The sequence below is a fragment of the Scyliorhinus canicula genome, chromosome 26, assembly GCF_902713615.1.
Source record: "Scyliorhinus canicula chromosome 26, sScyCan1.1, whole genome shotgun sequence".
NCBI classification, from domain to species: Eukaryota; Metazoa; Chordata; class Chondrichthyes; order Carcharhiniformes; family Scyliorhinidae; genus Scyliorhinus; species Scyliorhinus canicula.
Window position 1 is genome coordinate 13458051 of NC_052171.1, and position 26024 is coordinate 13484074.

The 26024-nt window shown below is 49.4% G+C and overlaps 1 protein-coding gene across 1 annotated transcript in view; it reads right to left on the reverse strand.

The window, feature by feature from the left end:
- LOC119957568 (solute carrier family 43 member 3-like) overlaps positions 1 to 26024 on the reverse strand; it is a 71440-nt gene that overhangs the window by 38261 nt on the left and 7155 nt on the right. Inside the window, exons 2-4 of the mRNA XM_038785734.1 lie at positions 18757 to 18793; positions 16850 to 16982; positions 1107 to 1147 (exon numbers count right to left, since the gene is read on the reverse strand). Of these exons, the coding sequence (XP_038641662.1) occupies positions 1107 to 1147; positions 16850 to 16982; positions 18757 to 18793 (211 nt within the window). The remainder of the gene's footprint in view (positions 1 to 1106; positions 1148 to 16849; positions 16983 to 18756; positions 18794 to 26024) is intronic.

Below are 26024 nucleotides of genomic sequence, written 5' to 3' on the forward strand. Positions count from 1 at the left end.
GATTCCTGTACCAGCCTCCCCGGACAGGCGCCGGAATGTGGCGACTAGGGGATTTTCACAGTTACTTCATTGAAGCCTACTCGTGGCAATAAGCGATTTTCATTTTCATTTCATTTCACTTTGTCAGGAAATGAAGAAACTCAGCATGTCCACATTGAGTCTTGTCAACTTTTACATATGCGCCATAGAAAACATCCTTTCTGGCTGAATCACAGCCTGGCCAAAGACCTTAGGAAACTAGAGAGAGTCGTGAACACCGTCCAGCCCATCACGCGAACCAGTCGACCATCCATTGACTCAATGTGTACCGCCCAATGCCTTGGGGAAGCGGGCAGCATAATCAAAGACTACTCTCACACGGCTTATTCACTCTTCAAAATTCTTCCATCGGACAGGAGGTGAACAATGTTCGACAAAATGCACAACATCTTCAAAAACAGCTTCTTCTCCGCTTTTACCAGACTGCTGAATTATTCTCTTCTGGACTGATCTGATCACTTCACATATCTTCTCCACTGCATTGTACTGCACTCCTCTATGCTTCAGCATGTTTCTATGGATTTCCATTTTATATTTATGTATGCCCTGGTTTTGCTTTTTGATTGGTGGAATGATCTGTCTGGAATGTACGCAGGATAATACGTTTCACTGTACCTCGGTGCATGTGGTAATAAATAAAACCAAATATCGATCTATCGATCTATCTATCTATCTATCTATCTATCTATCTATCTATCTATCTATCTATCTATCTATCTATCTATCTATCTATCTATCTATCTATCTATCTATCTATCTATCTATCTATCTATCTATCTATCTATCTATCTATCTATCTATCTATCTATCTATCTATCTATCTATCTATCTATCTATCTATCTATCTATCTATCTATCTATCTATCTATCTATCTATCTATCTATCTATCTATCTATCTATCTATCTATCTATCTATCTATCTATCCAACTATCTATCTATCTGTCTGTCTCGTTATGTAACATTCTGAATTTGTCAATCCCTCTATCTCCGATCTCCTCTCCTAAGTAAATCAGTTCATTATTTTCTCATTTCCTACAGGGAAACATAGGATGAATGTAAACTCACTTGAGAGGGCCATCATCAGTGTGGCTGCGGTATAAAGAGTTCTGGAGAATTAAAAAGAAATTTGCTGTAAAATTCATCATTTGTGCACTCCATTCACCTTCCCATCACGCCCCCACCCCACCTGCTGAATACCAATTGTTATTTATTTAGTGTCTCCTATCGCATCCGGGATTACCGAAGTTCTTCACAGCCAATTGGATTTAGAAACAAGGACTTAGGCTACGTAATACAGAAACAAGCTGATCAATCACTTGTAAATGTCATTGACGATCTTTATTTGAGTATTGTCTCTGACCATTTCTTTGGTAGAAACGTAGACATTTCAAATGTAGGAGTGAGGAGCCAGAATAAGCCAATCCTCCAGCCGACTCTTGAATTCAATATTCCATCACCCTCCCCATATCATCAGATGGAATTATATAGAAATCCTCTGTCTTGAACGTACTTATTGATTAATCTTCCACAGCACTGGGTTTAGAAATTACAAACCTTTCCCGCCATCTGAGTGAGGAAATTATTCCTGAAGGCTTTAGGGAGATGTGAGAGGAGACCTGCCACAATTGTGCTATGGACGATGGACTTTATTTGACGCGGAGACAGTCGGTACTTATTCTTAGAACATGGATGGATATGGATAGATGGAATAAGCAGAAGGGGCTGTGACGGATTCTGGAAACCAGAGTCTCCGAGGTGCCTCTTCAGCGAAGACGATAATATCTGCCCAGCCAGAGTGTCTCCCCACAGCAAGTGTTACTCATCAGAGCGTTGAACTCACTGGCACGAAACATATTCTCAAGGAGGCTTAGGTCCCAGGTTCGATTCCCGGCTGGGTCACTGTCTGTGCAGTGTCTGCACGTCCTTCCCGTGTGTGCGTGGGTTTCCTCCGGGTGCTCCGGTTTCCTCCCACAGTCCAAAGATGTGCGGGTTAGGTGGATTGGCCATGCTAAATTGCCCGTAGTGTCCTAAAAAGTAAGGGGGGGGGGGGGGTTGTTGGGTTACGGGTATAGGGTGGATACGTGGGTTTGAGTAGGGTGATCATTGCTCGGCACAACATCGAGGGCCGAAGGGCCTGTACTGTTCTGTGTTCTGTGTGTTCTGAGGCTCTGCAGCCAGGAAGTTCATATATGTACGAACAGAGAAGCTGTTGCCTGGTTGGAGGGTAAGTCAATAAAGGAGCGGATTGAAAATAAATAGGTTACAAAAGGAAGTGTACAATGAGTGATAAAAGTGTGATAAAACCCAGTGCATAGGGAATTGCATAAAATAATTGGATATATAGATGGAAGAATATTTTTTAGAGGAAGGAATGTTTACAAGTGACGTAAAAAACAAGTAACATCTTTCAAAGAACCAGAAAAGACACAGAGGCCCAAATAGATTCGTTGTGCACAGCAGACTTCGTTAATCCAATCACCGGCCATTGAGGCTGACTTGCGTCCCCCAGGTTATGCTGGGTGTGACATTACTGGGATACCACAATCCGTACAGTATGTGTTCTAAATTTGTCAGAGAGCCTATTACATGACCATGGCAGCGCATTCCATACGTTGTATCTCATGTCATCACATGCTCCGTATTCTTAGACGGTTGGATTCAGTGTAGTTCTGCCATTACATTGCCGTGCCAATACGCCTGCCAAGCACACTGACATATACTCTCACTAATGCATAGACAAATGTACAGATACATATGCAATCATGCACCCACGCACACACATACACACAAACACACTTTTGAATTGACTCTCACATATGTAATCATGCATCCAAACTCACACGCACGAACACACACAATAACAATGAGAAAGACACACTCAGACAGAGACACGAAGTATTATAGCCATGGTGGAAGGAGTGCACTGCCCTCCTGCATGTCCTGTATCTTTGATTACAGCATATGCTTAACCATTTTTCACAGCTAACTATACGGCCAATTATGTTTTTTAACTGCGAATCTCAGAACAACCAGTTATTTCCAGGTTTATTCAATGAACAACACAATGATTGAGGTGCAATAAAAGAAAATGACCGACCAAGTAGACAGGAAACAAAGACTTACAAGAGAGGCGCATCTTCCGAATTAGCAGGTAGGGCCCAATCGGTGAACGCCAGGATGACTGTTCGGGAACCAGTTATTCACGATATACAACAATTACTTTGATAACATTACATGTATCGGTGACAGAGCACTTGGGGGAAGGTGAATTATAAGGAGGGTGTTCAGACGCTTCATGGCGTTTCGACATGATACACAGAACCATAGAATCATAGAACGTGGGCAGCACAGTAGCATGGGTAGGCCGCACGGTAGCATAGGTGGGCAGCACGGTAGCATGGGTGGGCAGCATGGTAGCATGGGCGGGTAGCACGGTAGCATGGGTGGGCAGCACGGTAGCATTGGTGGGCAGGACAGTAGCATGGGTGGGCAGCACGGTAGCATGGGTGGGCAGGACGGTAGCATGGGTGGGCAGCACTGTAGCATGGGTGGGAAGCACGGTAGCATGGGTGGGCAGCACGGTAGCATTGGTGGGCAGGACAGTAGCATGGGTGGGCAGCACGGTAGCATGGGTGGGCAGGACGGTAGCATGGGTGGGCAGCACTGTAGCATGGGTGGGAAGCACGGTAGCATGGGTGGGCAGCACGGTAGCATTGGTGGGCAGGACAGTAGCATTGGTGGGCAGCACGGTAGCATGGGTGGGCAACATGGTAGCATGGGTGGGCAGCACTGTAGCATTGGTGGGCAGGACAGTAGCATTGGTGGGCAGCACGGTAGCATGGGTGGGCAGCACAGTACCATGGGTGGGCAGCACGGTAGCATTGGTGGGCAGGACAGTAGCATTGGTGGGCAGCACGGTAGCATGGGTGGGCAGCACGGTAGCATGGGTGGGCAGCACGGTAGCATGGTGGTTACCACAATTGCTTCACAGCTCCAGAGTCCCAGGTTCGATTCCCGGCTTGGTTCACTGTCTGTGCGGAGTCTGCACATTCCTCGTGTGTGCGTGGGTTACCTCCGGGTGCTCCAGCTTCCTCCCACAGTCCAGCGATGTGCAAGTTAGGTGGATTGGTCATGTCAAATTGCCAGTAGTGTCCAAAATTGCCCTTCGTGTTGGGTCGGGTTACTGGGTTATGGGGTGGAGTTATGGGTTGGAGGGGTGCTCTTTCAAAGAGCCGGTGCAGACTCGATGGGCCGAATAGCCTCCTTCTGCACTGTAAATTCTATGAAACTCCTGCAGTGCGGAGGGAGACCATTCGGCCCATCAAATCTGCACCGACCCTCAGAAAGAGCAACGTACCTCGGTCCATTCCCCCACCCTGTCGCTGTACCACATTATAACCTATGGACACCAAGTGGCAATTAATTCTGCACATCGTTGACACATATATAGAGTAAAGACGCCTATATAGCATAACTTGGGTGAATGTGAAGTTATATTCGGATGGGGAACGGAACGGCAGAGTGTGATTAAAATAATAATAATGATAATCACATACTGTCGCAAGTAGACTTCAATGAAGTTACTGTTAAAAGCCCCCAGTCGCCACATTCCGGCGTCTGTTCGGAGAGGCTGGTAGGGGAATTGAACCCGCGCTGCTGGCATTGTTCTGCATTGCAAGATAGCTATTTAGCCCTGTGCTAAACCATGGTGGTCGAGTGAAAATGTTGACGTATACGGAACCATGGTGCCCCTGTACACCAGTCACTAAAAGCAGTTGTGCAGGTAAAGAAAACATTTAAGAAGAAATCTGGCATGCTGCCCTTCATTATAAGGGGACTTGTGTTCAGGATAAAGAATGTCTTACTGCAGCTGTGCAGGGCCTCCATGAGACCACATCTAGAGTTTTGTGTCCAGGTCTAGTCTCCTTATCTAAGAAAGGAATAACGTGTAATATAATGAGTTCAGAGAAGCGTCCAATGCCCACCAGACTGATTCCTGGGATAGTAGGATTGACCCCTGAGGAGAAGTTGAATCAATGCTGTCTGACTTCACTGGAATACAGAACATTGAAAGGGTATCTAATTGACAAGTACATAACAATGACTGTTCTTGAACAAATGGCTGTAGGAGTCTTGTTTACTCTGGCTCAGAGGGGGACAGGATGGAGTCGCCCTTTCCGGATACAGACAGAGCAGAGTAGACGTGTTGTCACTCAGAGTGTGGTGAAAATATGAATTAACTACTACAGAGGATATGCAGGCCAGGTCAATGAATATATTTAAGCAGGGAAATGCATAGATGTGTGGGCACTAGAAGTGTCAAGGTGAAAGGTGGAGCACGACTTTGAGATTGAAATGAGCCATGGTCATGTAGAATGGTGGAGCAGGCTCGAAGGACGATGCACATACTGCTCCTATTTTAAATGGTTCTAGGTAGAAAGGCACAGCCTATTGGGATGCAATTTGAGGTAGTAACATCCAACAATTGCTCTTTCGAAGAACCTTAACCACACGCCACAAATAAATGCAATACACTACAGGGGTTCTGCCAAGTGTTGAAAAGTCAAACGTTCAGACAAAAATATAAATTGTGGAGTCCTTGAAATGGAGTTTGCCTGTCTGGGAAACAAATGGGAACTATTCCGCCATTTTACGGATGAGCGACGTTTTTGTCGACTGCAAATTCGTGGTGTTTGAGAGTGCGAGTGTCGGAATTTATTAGGTCCTTTACGGAAGCAGTTGATGCCTCCTCACCAAATTTCAAGGCAAACGTCCTCTTGAAAGGGATCAATCACCACCTGACATTGTGTAAATAGTTCACCAGGATCAAATGTTTCCTGTGCAAGCTCCACAAGGGCAGTGACCTAGAGCCGAGATCGATCCTGGGGCTTCGTTGCTCTGAGGCAGCCGTGAGCCGTAAGGTACTGCGCCACTATGCTGCCCTCAATGTCCTGGCTTCTTCAAATGTCAGTTACATTTCATGTGAAACGGAACAATAGCTCCAAGAGCCCTTGCGTTATTCATTCACGGGTCATTTAAATAAGTAGAAATTATTGCAAAATGTCCTCCCTGATTTAAGATGATCAAATTTGCCAGTTTGAAGAGATAATGACAATAGGATCGCAGGCGCAGCCACTCGCAACCACACCCACACTCGCAGACACACCCCCACTCGCAGACACACCCCCACTCGCAGACACACCCCCCCACTCGCAGACACACCCCCACTCGCAGACACACCCCCACTCGCAGACACACCCCCACTCGCAGACACCCCCCCCCACTCGCAGACACCCCCACTCACAGATACCCCACTCACAGACACCCCCATTCACAGACACCCCCACTCACAGACAACCCCACTCACAGACACCCCCAATCGCAGACACCCCCACTCGCAGACACCCCCACTCGCAGACACCCCACTCGCAGGCACCCCACTCGCAGACACCCCCACTCGCAGACACACCCACTCGCAGACACCCCCACTCGCAGACACCCCCACTCGCAGACACCCCCACTCGCAGACACACCCACTCGCAGACACACCCACTCGCAGACACAACCACTCGCAGACACACCCACTCGCAGACACACCCACTCGCAGACCCACCTACTCGTATCCACACCCACTCACAGGCACACCCACTCACAGACACACCCACTCACAGACACACCCACTCACAGGCACCACCACTCACAGACACACCCACTCACAGACACACCCACTCACAGACACCACCACTCACAGGCACCACCACTCACAGGCGCACCCGCTCACAGACACACCCACACACAGAGACCCACTCACAGACAGACCCACTAACAGACAGACCCACTTACAGACACCCACTCACAGACTCACCCACTCACAGGCTCACCCACACACAGACAGACCCACTCACAGACAGACCCACTCACAGACAGAACCACTCACAGACAGACCCACACACACACAGACCCACTCACAGACAGACACACTCACAGACAGACCCACTCACAGATACACCCATTCACAGAAACGCCTACTCACAGACACACCCACTCACAGACTCACCCACTCAAGACACACCCACCGACAGACACACCCACTCGCACACACACTCTCTCAGAGACACACCACCTAACAGATACAACCGCTCACAGACAAACCCACTCACAGACAAACCCACTCTAGACAAACCCACTCACAGACAAACCCACTCACAGACCCACCTACTCGTATCCACACCCTCTCACAGACAGACCCACACACAGACATACCCACTCGCACATACCCACTTGCACATACCCACTCACAGACGCACCCACTCACAGACGCACCCACTCACAGACGCACCCACTCACAGACACCCCCACTCACAGACACCCCCACTCACAGACACACCCACTCGCAGACACACCCACTCGCAGACACACCCACTCGCAGACACACCCACTCGCAGACACACCCACTCGCAGACACACCCAGTCGCAGACACCCCCACTCACAGACACCCCCACTCACAGAAACACCCACTCACAGACACACCCACTCACAGACACCCACTCACAGACACACCCACTCACAGACACACCCACTCACAGACATACACACTCACAGACACACCCACTCACAGACACACCCACTCACAGACACACCCACTCACGGGCACCCCCACTCACGGACACCCCCACTCACGGACACCCCCACTCACGGACACCCCCACTCACGGACACCCCCACTCACAGAAACCCCCACTCACAGACACACCCACTCACAGACATACCTACTCAAAGACACACCCACACACAGACACCCCCACTCACAGACACCCCCACTTACAGACACACCCACTCGCAGACACACCCGCTCGCAGACACACCCGCTCGCAGACACACCCGCTCGCAGACACACCCGATCGCAGACACACCCACTCACCGACACACCCACTGACCTACACACCCACTCACCGACACACCCGCTCACCGTCACACCCATTCAACGACACACCCACTCACCGACACACCCACTCACAGACAGACCAATCACAGACAGACCCACTCACAGACAGACCCACTCACAGACAGACTCACTCACAGACAGACCAACTCACAGACAGACCCACTCACAGACAGACCCACTCACAGATACACCCATTCACAGAAACGCCTACTCACAGACACACCCACTCACAGACTCACCCACTCAAGACACACCCACCCACAGACACAGCCGCTCAAGACACACCCACCCATAGAAACACCCACTCGCACATACTCTCTCAGAGACACACCACCTAACAGATTCAAACGCTCCAAGACAAACCCACTCACAGACAAACCCACTCACAGGCACCACCACTCACAGGCACCACCACTCACAGGCACCACCACTCACAGGCGCACCCGCTCACAGACAAACCCACTCACAGACAGACCCACTCACAGACAGACCCACTCACAGACAGGCCCACTCACAGACAGGCCCACTCACAGACAGACCCACTCACAGACAGACCCACTCACAGACCCACTCACAGACACCCCTATTCACAGACACACCCACTCACAGACTCACCCACTCACAGACACACCCACTCACAGACACACCCTCTCACAGTCACACCCACTCACAGACAAACTCACACAGAGACACACCACCTAACAGATTCAACATCTCACAGACAAACCCACTCACAGACAAACCCACTCACAGACCCACCTACTCGTATTCACATCCACTTACAGTCACCCACTGACAGACACACCCACTCACAGGCACACCCACTCACAGGCACAGCCACTCACCGACACACCCACTCACCGACAAACCCACTCACCGACAAACCCACTCACAGACAAACCCACTCACAGACAAACCCACTCACAGACCCACATACTCGTATCCACACCCACTCACAGGCACACCCACTCACAGGCACACCCACTCACAGGCACACCCACTCACAGACACACCCACTCACAGACACACCCACTCACAGACACACCCACTCGCAGACACACCCACTCGCAGACACACCCACTCGCAGACACACCCACTCGCAGACACCCACTCGCAGACACCCCCAATCGCAGACACACCCACTCGCAGACACAACCACTCGCAGACACACCCACTCGCAGACACACCCACTCGCAGACCCACCTACTCGTATCCACACCCACTCACAGGCACACCCACTCCCAGACACACCCACTCACAGACACACCCACTCACAGACACACCCACTCACAGGCACCACCACTCACAGGCACCACCACTCACAGGCGCACCCTCTCACAGACACACCCACACACAGAGACCCACTCACAGACAGACCCACTGACAGACCCACTTACAGACACCCACTCACAGACTCACCCACTCACAGGCTCACCCACACACAGACAGACCCACTCACAGACAGACCCACTCACAGACAGAACCACTCACAGACAGACCCACACACACACAGACGCACTCACAGACAGACGCACTCACAGACAGACCCACTCACAGATACACCCATTCACAGAAACGCCTACTCACAGACACACCCACTCACAGACTCACCCACTCAAGACACACCCACCCACAGACACACCCACTCGCACACACACTCTCTCAGAGACACACCACCTAACAGATACAACCGCTCACAGACAAACCCACTCACAGACAAACCCACTTAGAGACAAACCCACTCACAGACAAACCCACTCACAGACCCACCTACTCGTATCCACACCCTCTCACAGACAGACCCACACACAGACATACCCACTCGCACATAATCACTCGCACATACCCACTCACAGACGCACCCACTCACAGACGCACCCACTCACAGACGCACCCACTCACAGACACCCCCACTCACAGACACACCCACTCACAGACACCCCCACTCACAGACACCCCCACTCACAGACACCCCCACTCACAGACACCCCCAATCGCAGACACCCCCACTCGCAGACACCCCCACTCGCAGACACCCCACTCGCAGGCACCCCCACTCGCAGACAGCCCCACTCGCAGACACCCCCACTCGCAGACACCCCCACTCGCAGACACCCCCACTCGCAGACACCCCTACTCGCAGACACCCCCACTCGCAGACACAACCACTCGCAGACACAACCACTCGCAGACACACACACTCGCAGACACACCCACTCGCAGACCCATCTACTCGTATCCACACCCACTCACAGGCACACCCACTCACAGACACACCCACTCACAGACACACCCACTCACAGACACCACCACTCACAGGCACCACCACTCACAGGCGCACCCGCTCACAGACACACCCACACACAGAGACCCACTCACAGACAGACCCACTAACAGACAGACCCACTTACAGACACCCACTCACAGACTCACCCACTCACAGGCTCACCCACACACAGACAGACCCACTCACAGACAGACCCACTCACAGACAGAACCACTCACAGACAGACCCACACACACACAGACCCACTCACAGACAGACACACTCACAGACAGACCCACTCACAGATACACCCATTCACAGAAACGCCTACTCACAGACACACCCACTCACAGACTCACCCACTCAAGACACACCCACCCACAGACACACCCACTCGCACACACACTCTCTCAGAGACACACCACCTAACAGATACAACCGCTCACAGACAAACCCACTCACAGACAAACCCACTCTAGACAAACCCACTCACAGACAAACCCACTCACAGACCCACCTACTCGTATCCACACCCTCTCACAGACAGACCCACACACAGACATACCCACTCGCACATACCCACTTGCACATACCCACTCACAGACGCACCCACTCACAGACGCACCCACTCACAGACGCACCCACTCACAGACACCCCCACTCGCAGACACCCCCACTCGCAGACACACCCACTCGCAGACACACCCACTCGCAGACACACCCACTCGCAGACACACCCACTCGCAGACACACCCACTCGCAGACACACACAGTCGCAGACACACCCAGTCGCAGACACCCCCACTCACAGACACCCCCACTCACAGACACCCCCACTCACAGACACACCCACTCACAGACACACCCACTCACAGACACCCACTCACAGACACACCCACTCACAGACACACCCACTCACAGACATACACACTCACAGACACACCCACTCACAGACACACCCACTCACAGACACACCCACTCACGGGCACCCCCACTCACGGACACCCCCACTCACGGACACCCCCACTCACGGACACCCCCACTCACGGACACCCCCACTCACAGAAACCCCCACTCACAGACACACCCACTCACAGACATACCTACTCAAAGACACACCCACACACAGACACCCCCACTCACAGACACCCCCACTTACAGACACACCCACTCACAGACACACCCACTCACAGACACACCCGCTCACAGACACACCCGCTCGCAGACACACCCGCTCACAGACACACCCGATCGCAGACACACCCACTCACCGACACACCCACTGACCTACACACCCACTCACCGACACACCCACTCACCGACACACCCATTCAACGACACACCCACTCACCGACACACCCACTCACAGACAGACCAATCACAGACAGACCCACTCACAGACAGACCCACTCACAGACAGACTCACTCACAGACAGACCAACTCACAGACAGACCCACTCACAGACAGACCCACTCACAGATACACCCATTCACAGAAACGCCTACTCACAGACACACCCACTCACAGACTCACCCACTCAAGACACACCCACCCACAGACACACCCGCTCAAGACACACCCACCCATAGAAACACCCACTCGCACATACTCTCTCAGAGACACACCACCTAACAGATTCAACCGCTCCAAGACAAACCCACTCACAGACAAACCCACTCACAGGCACCACCACTCACAGGCACCACCACTCACAGGCACCACCACTCACAGGCGCACCCGCTCACAGACAAACCCACTCACAGACAGACCCACTCACAGACAGACCCACTCACAGACAGGCCCACTCACAGACAGGCCCACTCACAGACAGACCCACTCACAGACAGACCCACTCACAGACCCACTCACAGACACCCCTATTCACAGACACACCCACTCACAGACTCACCCACTCACAGACACACCCACTCACAGACACACCCTCTCACAGTCACACCCACTCACAGACAAACTCACACAGAGACACACCACCTAACAGATTCAACATCTCACAGACAAACCCACTCACAGACAAACCCACTCACAGACCCACCTACTCGTATTCACATCCACTTACAGTCACCCACTCACAGACACACCCACTCACAGGCACACCCACTCACAGGCACAGCCACTCACCGACACACCCACTCACCGACAAACCCACTCACAGACAAACCCACTCACAGACAAACCCACTCACAGACCCACATACTCGTATCCACATCCACTCACAGGCACACCCACTCACAGGCACACCCACTCACAGGCACACCCACTCACAGACACACCCACTCACAGACAAACCCACTCACAGACAAACCCACTCACGGACCCACCTACTCGTATCCACCCACTCACAGACACACCCACTCATAGACACACCAACTCACAGACACACGCACTCACAGACACACCCACTCGCAGACACACCCACTCGCAGACACACCCACTCGCAGACACACCCACTCGCAGACACCCACTCGCAGACACACCCACTCGCAGACACACCCACTCACCGACACAGCCACTCACAGACACCCCCACTCACAGACAACCCCACTCACAGACAACCCCACTCACAGACACCCCCACTCACAGACACCCCCACACACAGACACACCCACTCACAGACACACCCACTCACAGACGCACCCACTCACAGTCACACCCACTCACAGGCACACCCACTCACAGGCACATCCCCTCACAGACACACCCACTCACAGACACACCCACTCACGGACACACCCACTCACGGACACCCCCACTCACGGACACCCCCACTCACGGACACCCCCGCTCGCAGACACCCCCGCTCGCAGATACCCCCGCTCGCAGGCACCCCCGCTCGCAGGCACACCCGCTCGCAGGCACACCCGCTCGCAGACACACCCGCTCGCATACACAACCGCTCGCAGACACACCCGCCCGCAGACAATCCCGCTCGCAGACACACCCGCTCGCAGACACACCCGCTCACCGACACACCCACTCACCGACACACCCACTCACAGACTGACCAATCACAGACAGACCCACTTATAGACAGACCCACTGACAGACAGACCCACTCACAGACCGACCCACTCACAGACACACCCAATCACAGACACACCCACTCACAGACACACCCACTCACATAAACTCCTACTCACAGACACACCCACTCACAGACACACCCACTCACAGACATACCCACTCACAGACATACCCACTCATAGACATACCCACTCATAGACATACCCACTCACAGACACACCCACTCACAGACTCACCCACTCACAGACACACCCACTCACAGACACTCCCACTCACAGACACCCACTCACATTCACACCCACTCAGGCACCACCACTCACTGACACACCCACTCACAGTCACACCCACTCACAGACACACCCACTCACAGACACACCCACTCACAGACACACCCACTCACAGACACACCCACTCACAGACAGACCCACTCACAGACAGACCCACTCACAGACAGACCCACTCACAGACAGAGCCACTCACACATACCCACTCACACATACCCACTCACACATACCCACTCACACATACCCACTCAGACGCACCCACTCACAGACACACCCACTCACAGACACACCCACTCAGACGCACCCACTCACAGGCACCACCACTCACAGACACACCAAATCACAGACACACCAAATCACAGACACACCCACTCACCGACATACCCACACACTTTGCAGTCAATTTCAGCCTCTGGGTGCTATCCAAAGATTTGTTGATGTTTATTGTGACATGCAAGATTTTATTTTCTAATCATTATCTCTTCATCGAAAATCTATATGATCCAGATGCATTCTAATTTGCACTTTGAACTCATACTGATACGTTTAAAGACTTTTGACTAATTCCGTCAAATTTCTCTATTGTTGCAATCTCGTCAAGTCAACATATTTGTTGCCGTTCCATATTGATCCTCAAAACTGCATTCTTCTTAATTGTTAACATTAAATTGTATTTGCCAGATATCAGTTGCGCAAAGGAGAACACCGTGTCATTCTGACGTCTAACTTTGGGCACCGTGGTAGCAGTATGGTTTGCACTGTGTCTTCACAGCTCCAGGGTCCCAGGTTTAATTCCCGGCATGGTCACTATTTGTGCGGAGTCTGCACGTTCTCCCCGTGTCTTTGTGGGTTTCCACCGGATGCTCCCATTTCCTCCCACAAGTCCCGAAAGACGTGCCAATTTGGACTTTCTGAATTCTCCCTCTGTGTACCCGAACGGGCGCCAGAATGTGGCGACTAGGGTATTTTCACAGTAACTTCATCACACTGTTAATGTACGCCTACTTGTGACAACAAAGATTATAGTTCTCATTTAACTACTAAGTTTTTTAACGAAACCAAACATTATAATTGCCCAGGCAAACTACAGTGTATGTGTTTTAAAGGCGAAACAAGCAAAGACCCGAACGCGATGATGGATGAACGCATAAATGGAAGGGTGGGTTAGTAAGCGTGCCGATGGCACGTGGTTGGTGGAGCTGTAGAAAGTGTTGAGGGCTGTTGCAGGTTAAAACAGGAAATTTACAGGATGCAGAGCTGAGCTGGGAAGTGGCAGATGGAGTTTAACCTAGATAAATGTGGTGATTCATTTTACAAGGTCAAATTTGAATGCTGAATAAAGGGTTAAAGGATTCTTGGAAGTGTGGAGGAACAGAGGGATCTTAGGGTCCACATATATAGATCCCTTAATGTTTCCACGCAGGTTGATAGGCATTATGGGCCAGGGTTTGGAAAACGCCAAAGTATATCATGGAGTTCGACTGACCTGTTATTGATTTTAGTTACGAGGAGCACAAGCCTTTCAGGTGTTATTCAACAGAGGCCTTCAACACTTTTAATCAAAAACAAGCTTTATTCTGCGACTTTTGTTAACATTTGTATGAACACACATAGGAAGCATTTTGATCAACAACAAACATAAACACCCCACTTAGCTACAGTAATCTATGTTTGCACCTCAATGAATTCCCCCGGTAATCTGTTTAATAACAAGATCCCATAAACCAGAAACCCCCTTTCAAAGGTGTGGCCCAGCACATAGCACTCAAAGACCTAGTTTGAATGCTCTTTTACCCTTTTCAAAAACAGCAGTTTTGAATTCTTTGCAGAAACAAATTATTTATTTTCAACTAATCAAGCAGTCTGGAAACAGCTTTTAAACCGATGCTACAGAGAGACACTTCACGATACCTGACTGTCTGAATAGAGCAGCCAAATGTGAAAACGAAAGCAAAAAACTCAGAGCCACCATAACAAAGGAAACTAAAACTCAGAGCCACAGCCTAGCTCCAGCCACAGAATGACTGAAGCCATGTGATAAGACAAAATCATTTCTTGAAGGGGCACTCCCATGACATAGGCTTCGCACGACGGGGTATGCTGTGTTGGCTTTCATTTACAGGGGGATTGAGTATAAGTGACTCGACGTTAGGCTACACATTTATAGACCACACTGGTTAGACCACACTTGGAATATTGTGTCCAGTTCTGGTCGCCTCAGGAAGGACGTGGAGAGGGTGCAGAGGACATTTACCAGGATGCTGCCTGGACTGGAGGGCATGTCTTATGAAGAAAGGTTGAGGGAGTTGAGGCTTTTCTCACTGAAGCGAAGAAGGGAAAGAGATGACTAGACAGGGGAGCACAAGGTGAAGAGAGGCATAGATAGAGTGGATAGCTAGTGACTTTTTCCAAGGGAGGAAATGACTGCCACGAGTGGACATAGTTTTACGGTGAATGGACGAAGGTATAGGGATGTCAGAGGTTGGTTCTTTACACAGACAGTGGTGGGTGTGTGGAATGCACTGCCAGCAGAGGAGGTGGAGTCAAAGTCATTAGGGACATTTAAGCGACTCTTGGGCAGGAACATGGACAGTAATAAATTGAAGGGGTGGAGGTTTGATCTTGGATTAGGATCAATGGTCATCGTTGGCTGAAGGGCCTGTACTGTGCTGTACTGTTCTATGTTTTATATCCTATGTTCTACAACTCCGCCCAATGATGCTTCTCTTCACCACTCTCCTTGGCATTCTATCCTTTCGCTCTTCTGTACCCACGGTACATATTTCTGTTAACTGCGCTCCATCTTTCTGAACAATTTAATTATGTGGTTTTCTACCAAGGGCCTGATGACAATCATGATGGAAGCTTGGCCTCGGAAATCAATGAGACCTCTTCCTCTCTCAGATCTCTCGGTGCCATGTTCTCCTTCATGTTACCCCTGCCATTCCCTGCACTTTCCCCTTCCTTCCATGCTTTCCTTCATACGTCTCGCTTCTGCCATTACGTTTCCTCGCACTGTTTTGCCCCAACTTCCTGTCCCGACTCTACTGCGCCATGTTCGCCCGCCTCCTGCCCCTCTTCTCCACCAGTCCTCCTTCCTCTTCCTGCCACTCTATGACTTCCACCTTGACCATCTCCTTCATTTCCCTTCACACCCATTATCTTGCTGATCTTAATCCACATACTCCTAGACCTCTAAATCCAGCCCGTGCTTTCTTCCCACCCGGTGACCTCGAACCTGTAATAATGAGGAAAAGCTCGAGAACTTACATGGCCACGAGACGGGTTACCATAGTCCCGAGGTAATCAAAGAGGGCACCGCCGGGAAAAGCAGAGAAGCCATAGGCGAAGGCGGCGATGGTGAAGACCAGCGCGAAACGATCGTGCTGGAGATTGCAGCCAACTGAGGGAAGAATAATAGGAGATGGAGTGAGATAGAGCAATCGAAAGACGAAGAAAACATTATTTTAAGAAGTATATTTAGAGTAGCCAATTCTTTGTTTTCAATTAAGGGGCATTTTAGCGTGGGAAATCCACCTATCCTGCATATCTTTGGGCTGTGGGGGGGGGGGGGGGGGAGGGGGGATATATCAACACATACGCGGATAAACTGTGCATGCTCCGCACGGACAGTGATCAGGGACCTGGAAAGATGCCGGTCCTCGGCGCCTTAAGGCAGCAATGCTAACCACTGCTCTCTCATGGCGCAGAGGTCCCAGGTTCCATGCCGGCTGTGGGTCACTATCCGTGTGAAGTTTGCACATTATCCCCGTGTTTGCGTGGGTTTCGCCCCCACAACCCAAAGGTGCGCAAGTTCGGTGGATTGGCCACACTAAATTTCCCCTTTTTTGGAAAAAAATGAATTAGGGACTCTAAATATATTTTTAAAAAACAGTGCTAACCTCTGCGCCACCGTGCTGCCCACGAAGAAAACACATAAGGATGTCCCAAATGGCTTTACTGCAGTTGCAATACTTTTGACCTGTGTTCATGAGTCTGGAGATTGAATTAGCTCCTTCCTCTCTTTCTTTAACCTCTTAGAGCTCTCTACCTCAATCCCACTCCTCAAAGACATTCCTTTCTCACGCCCTCTAATCTATACACCCATTCTCTCTCTCGCTCCAACTCTCTTCCTCCTCCTGTCTCTCCGCTCCTCGATTCTAACTTTCTCACAACACGCCCATCACTTTCACTATCTTTCACCACCCGCTTTATTCCCTTCTCTCTCTATACCTCGCTTTAATTTTCTCTATTTCTGTTCATTTCTTCACCCCGCCCAAAATCATCCTGGTCTACCGTGATCTCTCTCTTTATCACCATATAATGTTCCCCCTTTTATCCTTAATGCTCAACAACCTTCACTCCTTTCACTCTATCCGGTCTCTGTTTTTGCACCACGCTACTCCTCCGCTTTGTCCCCATTTCTGAACTGCCTATCGCATTATTTCTTCTTCCTATTTCCTTGCTTATTTACCTTTCCTCTATCTCTTACTCCCTATTTTCCTCTAAATACCTCCACTACATCCACTCCCCTCCCTTCTCACTACCACCATTCCCCACAACCATCCCCAACCATTCCCGTATCAGCCTCCCCGGACAGGCTCCGGAATGTGGCGACTAGGGGCTTTTCACAGTAACTTCATTGAAGCCTACTCGTGACAATAAGCGATTTTCATTCATTTCAACCTCTCTTCTTCCCTGTTCGTTGTTCACTCTCCTTAATTCTCTACCACTTCATTGCTCCACCATCTCCTCTACGACACTCGTAATTTTCTTTTCTTGTCTCCTTCACCATATTCTTTCTTTGTGAACGCTGTTCCATTTCGCCTCTCAATCTCTAATTCCTTTATATACGTTTGTTTGACTCTCCGTTGTTCTTTCTCTCTCCTGTCCAATTCTCAACTTCCTGGCTTTATTCCCTGCCATCTCTCCATCATATCCCTCTCTGTTTCTGTTTAGCACACTCATACTGCCTCAAAACTATAATTCATTGAATTTTCATTCTCTCTCTCCCCTAGAATCCCTTCTCTCCGTTCATAACCATCTATCCATTTCTCATTGGGCCCGTGATTTTACCCCGTTACTTCTTCTTCCCCATTTTCATGTTTGCTTCCCTTCTGATTTTTATTTTCTAAATGTCTTCATCACATTATTTAGATTTAAGTTTCAACAATTACCTTTCCCCATGCTTTGCACAGGTGAAGGAGACACATCCTGAGTGAGTGAGACACATGCAGAATCAGAATTGGAACTTGGTAATTTGGTGCAGTGAGGTAATCAGAAAAGGTATGTGGTAAGTCTAATTTTGCCGTTTTTCAGTACAAAGTGCAGTGTGTAGCTTAGTGTCTGATTGGCCTAAGATGCCCCACTATAATTGCTGGCAGGCAGTTATCTGTCAGTCACCTGAAGCCTGCTTAATGGCAAAAGGGTGTACGTTGTATTCTACTGTTTGAAGCTAAAGTAGTCTGAGTCACCCTGGTTAGCTGAGGTCTGTATAAAAGAGAGACAGAAAGCACACTGGGCTAAATCGCTTTTGACTATAGAGTGCCCTGTGACTATTGCTCTTCTGCGCTTTGACCCTCCCTGCTGAACATCAGAGCCAGCCATGGTGCCACTGCTCTGGCTGCTGCTGCTTTATCCTGATCGGCTATTGCCCCCAACAGTATCCAATGCGGTATACCTGTTCGAGAGGGGGATAACCACAGGGGATTCCTGCACTGACTGCCTGCCCCCTGTGGTGGGTATCCATCTCTCGGCCTGCACCTTGGGTGTGACCACGTCTCTTTAACTCCTTTCTGTGACGCTTTCCGCCAGCTGCATGCTCCTGAGTGCATCCAATTGCTGCTCCAAACGAACCATGCGGTTGCTGAGGAGCTGCCTATTCTTGCTGCAGATGTATTCGACCGGAACGCTGGAAGCGTCACAGATCTGCCACATCTCACAGTTCGAGCACTGCACCCCGCTGAGTGACATTTCAGCACTAATTAATTAATTTAATATAAACACTTGAATTGTTATTAGATTGAGTTACAATTAACTGTATGGCCCTGACGCTCGATGATTTTTGCTGTAAATTTAAACGCTAAATATCGATCACTGTCCTCAGGTTTAGATACTCCACTGTCTAATTGATCAATTAGATTTGTTTTGCAATGCTATTTTTGTTTCAAACTTAACAGGTTCCCAACTAGCCAATCAGATCACAGCTTTACTGTGATGTCACCTCTGGTTCTCTGGTTCTCTCCCTGCATATTAGCAGTTACAGGCCAGAAGAATGAGAAAAAACGTTCGGGAAAAGGCATCTTATTCCACTCTTCACCAAATTACCTCACTGCACCAAATTACCAAATTCGAATTCCCACTCAGGATGTTTCTCACACACTCCGGCTGTGTCTCCTTCACCTGCGCAAAGCTTACTGAGTGAAAATGAAAAATGAAATGAAAATCGCTTATTGTCACGAGTAGACTTCAATGAAATTACTCTGAACAGCCCCTAGTCGCCACATTCCGGCGCCTGTTCTGGGAGGCTGTTACGGGAATCGAACCGTGCTGCTGGCCTGCTTGGTCTGCTTTCAAAGTCGACAGGGAGATGTTGCTGAAAACAGCGGGTCTGGTGGCCTGATGTGCATATGTTTTAATGCAGGAACTATAACAGGTAAGGCAGATGAACTGAGAGCTTGGATTAGTATTTGGATCTATGATGTTGTTGCCATTACAGAGACCTGGTCGAGGGAAGGACAGGATTGGCAGCTAAACGTTCAGGAATTAGATGTTTCAGGGGGATAGAGGGGCATGTAAATGTGCTGGCGGAGTTACGGTACTGGTTAGGAAGAAGGTCACAGCTGTACTACCGGACGACACCTCAGAGGGCTGCGAGGCTATATGGGTAGAGATCAGGAATAAGAAGGGTGCAGTCAAAATGTTGGGGGTTTACTGCAGGCCTTCCAACAGCCAGCGGGAGATAGAGTAGCAGACAGGTAGGCAGACTTTGGAAAGGGGTAAACGCAACAGGGTTGTTGTGATGGGAGACTTCAACTTCCCCAATATTGACTGGGACTCACTCAGTGCGAGGGGCTTGGATGGGGCAAAGTTTATAAGGAGCATCCAGGAGGGCTTCTTAAAACAATATGTAGACAGTCCAACTAGGGAAGGGGCTGTACCTGACCTGGTGGTGGAAGTTTCAGTAGGGGAGCACGGTTCAGTAAGTTTTTAAGTGCTGCGGACAAGGATAAGAATGATCCTAGGGTGAATGTGGTAAATTGGGGGAAGGCTAATTATAACAATATTAGACGGGAGCTGAAGAACCTAGATTGGGGGAGGATGTTTGAGGGTAAGTCAACATCTGCCATTTGGGAGTCTTTCAAAAGTCAGTTGAAAGGAATTCAGGACCGGCATGTTCCTGTGCGGAAGAAGGATAAACACGGCTAATTTAGGGAACCTTGGATGATGAGAGATATTGTAGGCCTCGTGAAAACGAAAAAGGAGGTATTTGTCAGGGTTTTGACGCTGGGAACAGACGAAGCCTGTGTGGAATATGAGGAATGTAGGAAGGAGCTTAAGCAAGGAGTCAGGAGGGCTAAAAGGGGTCACGAAAAGTCATTGACAAATGGGATTAAGGAAAATCCCAAAGCTTTTTAAACGTTCATAAAAGGCAAGAGGGTAGCCATGGGAACGGTTGGCCACCTGAAGGACAGGCAAGGGAATCTCTTTGTGGAGCGAGATGAAATGGGAGAGCAACTAAATGAATACTTTGCGTCAGTATTCACCAAAGAGAAGGAATTGGCGGATGTTGAGTGTGGAGAAGGGTGTGTAGATAGCCTCGGTTACATTGAGATCCAAAAAGACTAGGTGTTGGGCGTCTTGAAAAATATTAAGGTAGTTATGTCCCAGTGCCTGATGTGATCCACCCCAGAATATTGAAGGCTAGACAGGAAATTGCTGAGGCCTTGACAAAAATCTTTGGATCCTCACTGCATATAGGTGATGTCCTGGAGGACTGTAGAATGCCCAATTCTGTTCCTTTGGTTAAGAAGGGTAGGAAGGGTAATCCAGGAAACTACAGGCCGGTGAGACGTACGTCAGTGGTAGGGAAATTACTGTAGAGAATTCTTCGAGACAGGATATACTCCCATTTGGAAGCAAATTGACGTATTTGCGAGAGGCAGCATGGTTTTGTGAAGGGGAGTTCGTGTCTCACTAACTTGTTAGAGTTTTCCGAAGCTGTCACAAAGATGATTAACACAGGTAAGGCAGTGGATGTTGTCGATTTGGGCTTCAGTAAGGCCTTTGACAAGGTCCCTCATGGGAAACTGGTACAAAAGGTGAAGTCACACGCGATCAGGGATGAACTGGCACGATGGATGCAGAACTGGCTGGGTCATAGAAGGCAGAGAGTAGCAATGGAGGTGTGCTTTTCTGATTGGCGGGCTGTGACTAGTGGTGTTCCGCAGGGATCAGTGCTGAGACCGTTGCTGTTCGTAGCATATATAAATGATTTGGAGAGAAATGTAACTGGTCTGATTAGTAAGTTTGCAGATGACACAAAGGTTGATGGAATTGTGGAGAGCGATGAGGACTGTCAGAGGTTACAGCTCGATTTAGATCGTTTGGAGACTTTGGCGGAGGGATAGCAGATGGCTTTTAATCCGGACAAATGTGAGGTCATGCATTTTGGAAGGTTCAATGCAGGTGGGGAATATACAGTGCACGGTGGAACCCTCAAGAATATTGACAGTCAGAGAGATTGTGGTGCACAAGGGGATACGGACCCATGAAGTGTAGAAGATTTTAATTCAGACAGGCAGCATGGTCGGCACAGGCTTGGAGGACCGAAGGGCCTGTTCCTGTGCTGTCCTTTTTTGTGTTCCACATTCCTGTTTCTCCCATCCCATAGGGACCCCTTTCTCCCATCCCATAGGGACCCCTTTGCAATCTGATTCATCCCCATGATCTCCTCGCTTTCTACTGGCGCTCTCGGTTTCTTTAACACCGTGCACTCTTCAGACTTCTCATGCCGTTCCATGTCTCTCAAGGCCCCAGCCTCTCCATCTAACACACTCTTCCTATTTATCTATCTATTCGATTTGTCCACCTCTCCCATCTGACCTATTTGCAGTCTTTCAATCGCCCCTTATCTCTCCTCCTCTTCCTCCTCCTCTCTTCCTATCTGCATCACCCTTTTTCACCCGCTACTTCTATGTCTCTTCTCCCTGTCCCCTTCTATATGCCTCGCTCTTATTCCGTATCTTCTACTCTGCATGTATCTCATCTATCAAGTTGCCGTTCCCACTGCCTCTTCCGAATGACATCCCTTACTCGCCTACCACATTCCCCATCATTTCTCGATACCTGTTCTTCGTCTATATATCCGTCATCAACTTGATCGATCCCTCTTTCTACATTGTGCATTGTAATCTCCCCCAGTCTCTCCCTCTTCACCACCTTCTCGACCTCTTTACTACATCTCCCACTTGCCTACCTGCCTTCAGTCAGTACTCTCTCCCCACTTCCTTCTCTCGGTTACACTCTCCGTTGCTTCATACACATCCTCCCCATCCCACATGTCTCCTTACTCTGTCTGTTCGTTTTTGTCTGTACTCCTTGATGCCCCTCTCTTCCTTTCATTCCTCTCCACGATCTGATCTATTGATGCGATTTCTCCAACTCTCTTTCCTTCCACCTTGCTTTCTATGTCACCGCTGGACTGGCCTGTGTTCTGGAGTGTACTGATGCTTGTACACTCTGTCTCTTTCCCATTTTTCTCTCTCCGAACTCACCCTTCCTTTTGGGGTTACGTTTTCCTCGTTTCTACCAAGTCTGGAGCTTGGCTTGATCGTCCAAATCATCGCCTTTGATAAATGACCATTTTTGCTTGCTGACACGGATTACACTTCCTTTCTCTCTACAACGTTTGAACACCTCTTTCTACCGTCTTCTTAACAGGCTCTGCACCGTGGAGAACGACCGGCATTTAATTGCGGCTGTTTGTCACTGCCATAATCCAACGAAATCTCTTATGATATTAATCAAGGGCAACACGTTGTTTCACAAGTGCGGTGCCCGATATTAGAAAGAAAACCTCCAAATATTGCCCAAATGGTATTTTATGCCGGTTTATTTTAACGTTCTTCATTGTACTTAAAGTCCTCGTTGAAAAAGAGCAGGACGCACATCTCTGACACGGATGGATGTGGAATGGGCTATTACTTGAAGTCACAGATACTGAGCGAATGGTCCTTGCTAAATTAAACCCAAGTTTTATCTGAGCATGACATGGACTCAGCCTCAGCACACTTCAAGCTTTGTCTCTCTTTCCCTCGGTCTCTCCTCCCTATCTCTCTGTATCCCGCTCTATCCCACCCACGCCATAACCAAATTCCATACACCCACACTTTGTTTCACACACTTACTAGAGACATTCCTCGCTCCTTCACTGCTGGTGTTGTGGAGTGTGTCACAGACGTCGAGGAAATATTCCTCCTTTCTCAGCACGAAGACCAGTGAGGCCCAGCCGTAGATCACACCCGTGAAGCCGAGACATTCGAACAGCCCAGTGGCAAAGCAAAAGTACAATCTGCACCGATCTCCCAGGGACTCCATTCGGCCGATCACCTGGTGAAATTCCTTCAATAACATAGAAACGTTCCATTACTCTGGTTGATAGGAACAGGAATTCCACTTACACAACATCTATCACCACGACAGGACATTGCAAATAGCTCAACAGAGAGTGCACGCATTTGCCAAGTGCAGTTATTATTGGAGCAGGCAATTTGGACAAAACCCCATCCCACACATTTGCAATAATAAAGTGCACGATCATTCTCTTCACATCAATCTAAACAAGTGAGGAACAATGGGCCCAAATTAACTGGACAGAGCTCCATTGCTCCTCTCCTCATTTCAGAATGTGGGATCTTAAAATACAGCAGAGGAAACTCGAGATTAAAGGTTAATTAGTTCTGAAAAGAGAGCTTTTTCGCTTGGGCAGCGCTCCATCAGCCATGAGCCGCTAAAATGTCTTGTTCCCCACACGCTCTTCCCCACACGCTCTATATACAAAAGTTCCGCGGATACCTCAGGCCTGGCCTACTGACAAAGCGACACTACTAGGCCTTGAAAGTACTCCACAGTAGCGTTTCCTGAGCCCTGAATCCCTCGCAACGTTGAACACCCCTGTCCTGAACGTTGATCCAGGCAGTAATCCTTCATTTCTGGAGCTCAGACTGTGCAGGTCGGCTGAAGACCTCCGTGACCAAAAGTCCAGACATAGAACATAGAACATAGAACGATACAGCGCAGTACAGGCCCTTCGGCCCTCAATGTTGCACCGACATGGAAAAAAAAACTAAAGGCCATCTAACCTACACTATGCCCTTATCATCCATATGCTTATCCAATAAACTTTTAAATGCCCTCAATGTTGGCGAGTTCACTACTGTTGAAGGTAGGGCATACCACGGCCTCACCACTCTTTGCGTACAAAACCCACCTCTGACCTCTGTCAAATATCTATTACCCTTCAATTTAAGGCTATGTCCCCTCGTGATAGCCACCTCCATCTGCGGGAGAAGGCTCTCGCTGTCCACCCTATCTAACCCTCTGATCATTTTGTATGCCTCTATTAGGTCACCTCTTAACCTTCTTCTCTCTAACGAAAACAACCTCAAGTCCATCAGCCTTTCCTCATAAGATTTTCCCTCCATACCAGGCAACATCCTGGTAAATCTCCTCTGCACCCGTTCCAAAGCTTCTACGTCCTTCCTATAATGGGGCGACCAGAACTGTACGCAATACTCCAAATGCGGCCGTACTAGAGTTTTGTACAACTGCAACATGACCTCATGGCTCCGGAACTCAATCCCTCTACCAATAAAGGCCATCACACCATAGGCCTTCTTCACAACCCTATCAACCTGGGTGGCAACTTTCAGGGATCTATGTACATGGACACCGAGATCCCTCTGCTCATCCACACTACCAAGAATTTTACCATTAGCCAAATATTCCGCATTCCTGTTATTCTTTCCAAAGTGAATCACATCACACTTCTCCACATTAAACTCCATTTGCCACCTCTCAGCCCAGCTCTGCAGCTTATCTATGTCCCTCTGTAACCTGCAACATCCTTCCACACTGTCTACAACTCCACCGACTTTAGTGTCGTCTGCAAATTTACTTACCCATCCTTCTGCTCCCTCCTCGAGGTCATTTATAAAAATGACAAACAGCAACGGCCCCAGAACAGATCCTTGTGGTACGCCACTCGTAACTGAACTCCATTCTGAACATTTCCCATCAACCACCACTCTCTGTCTTCTTTCAACTAGCCAATTTCTGATCCACATCTCTAAATCACCCTCAATCCCCAGCCTCCGTATTTTCTGCAATAGCCGACCGTGGGGAACCTTATCAAACGCTTTACTGAAATCCATATACACCACAT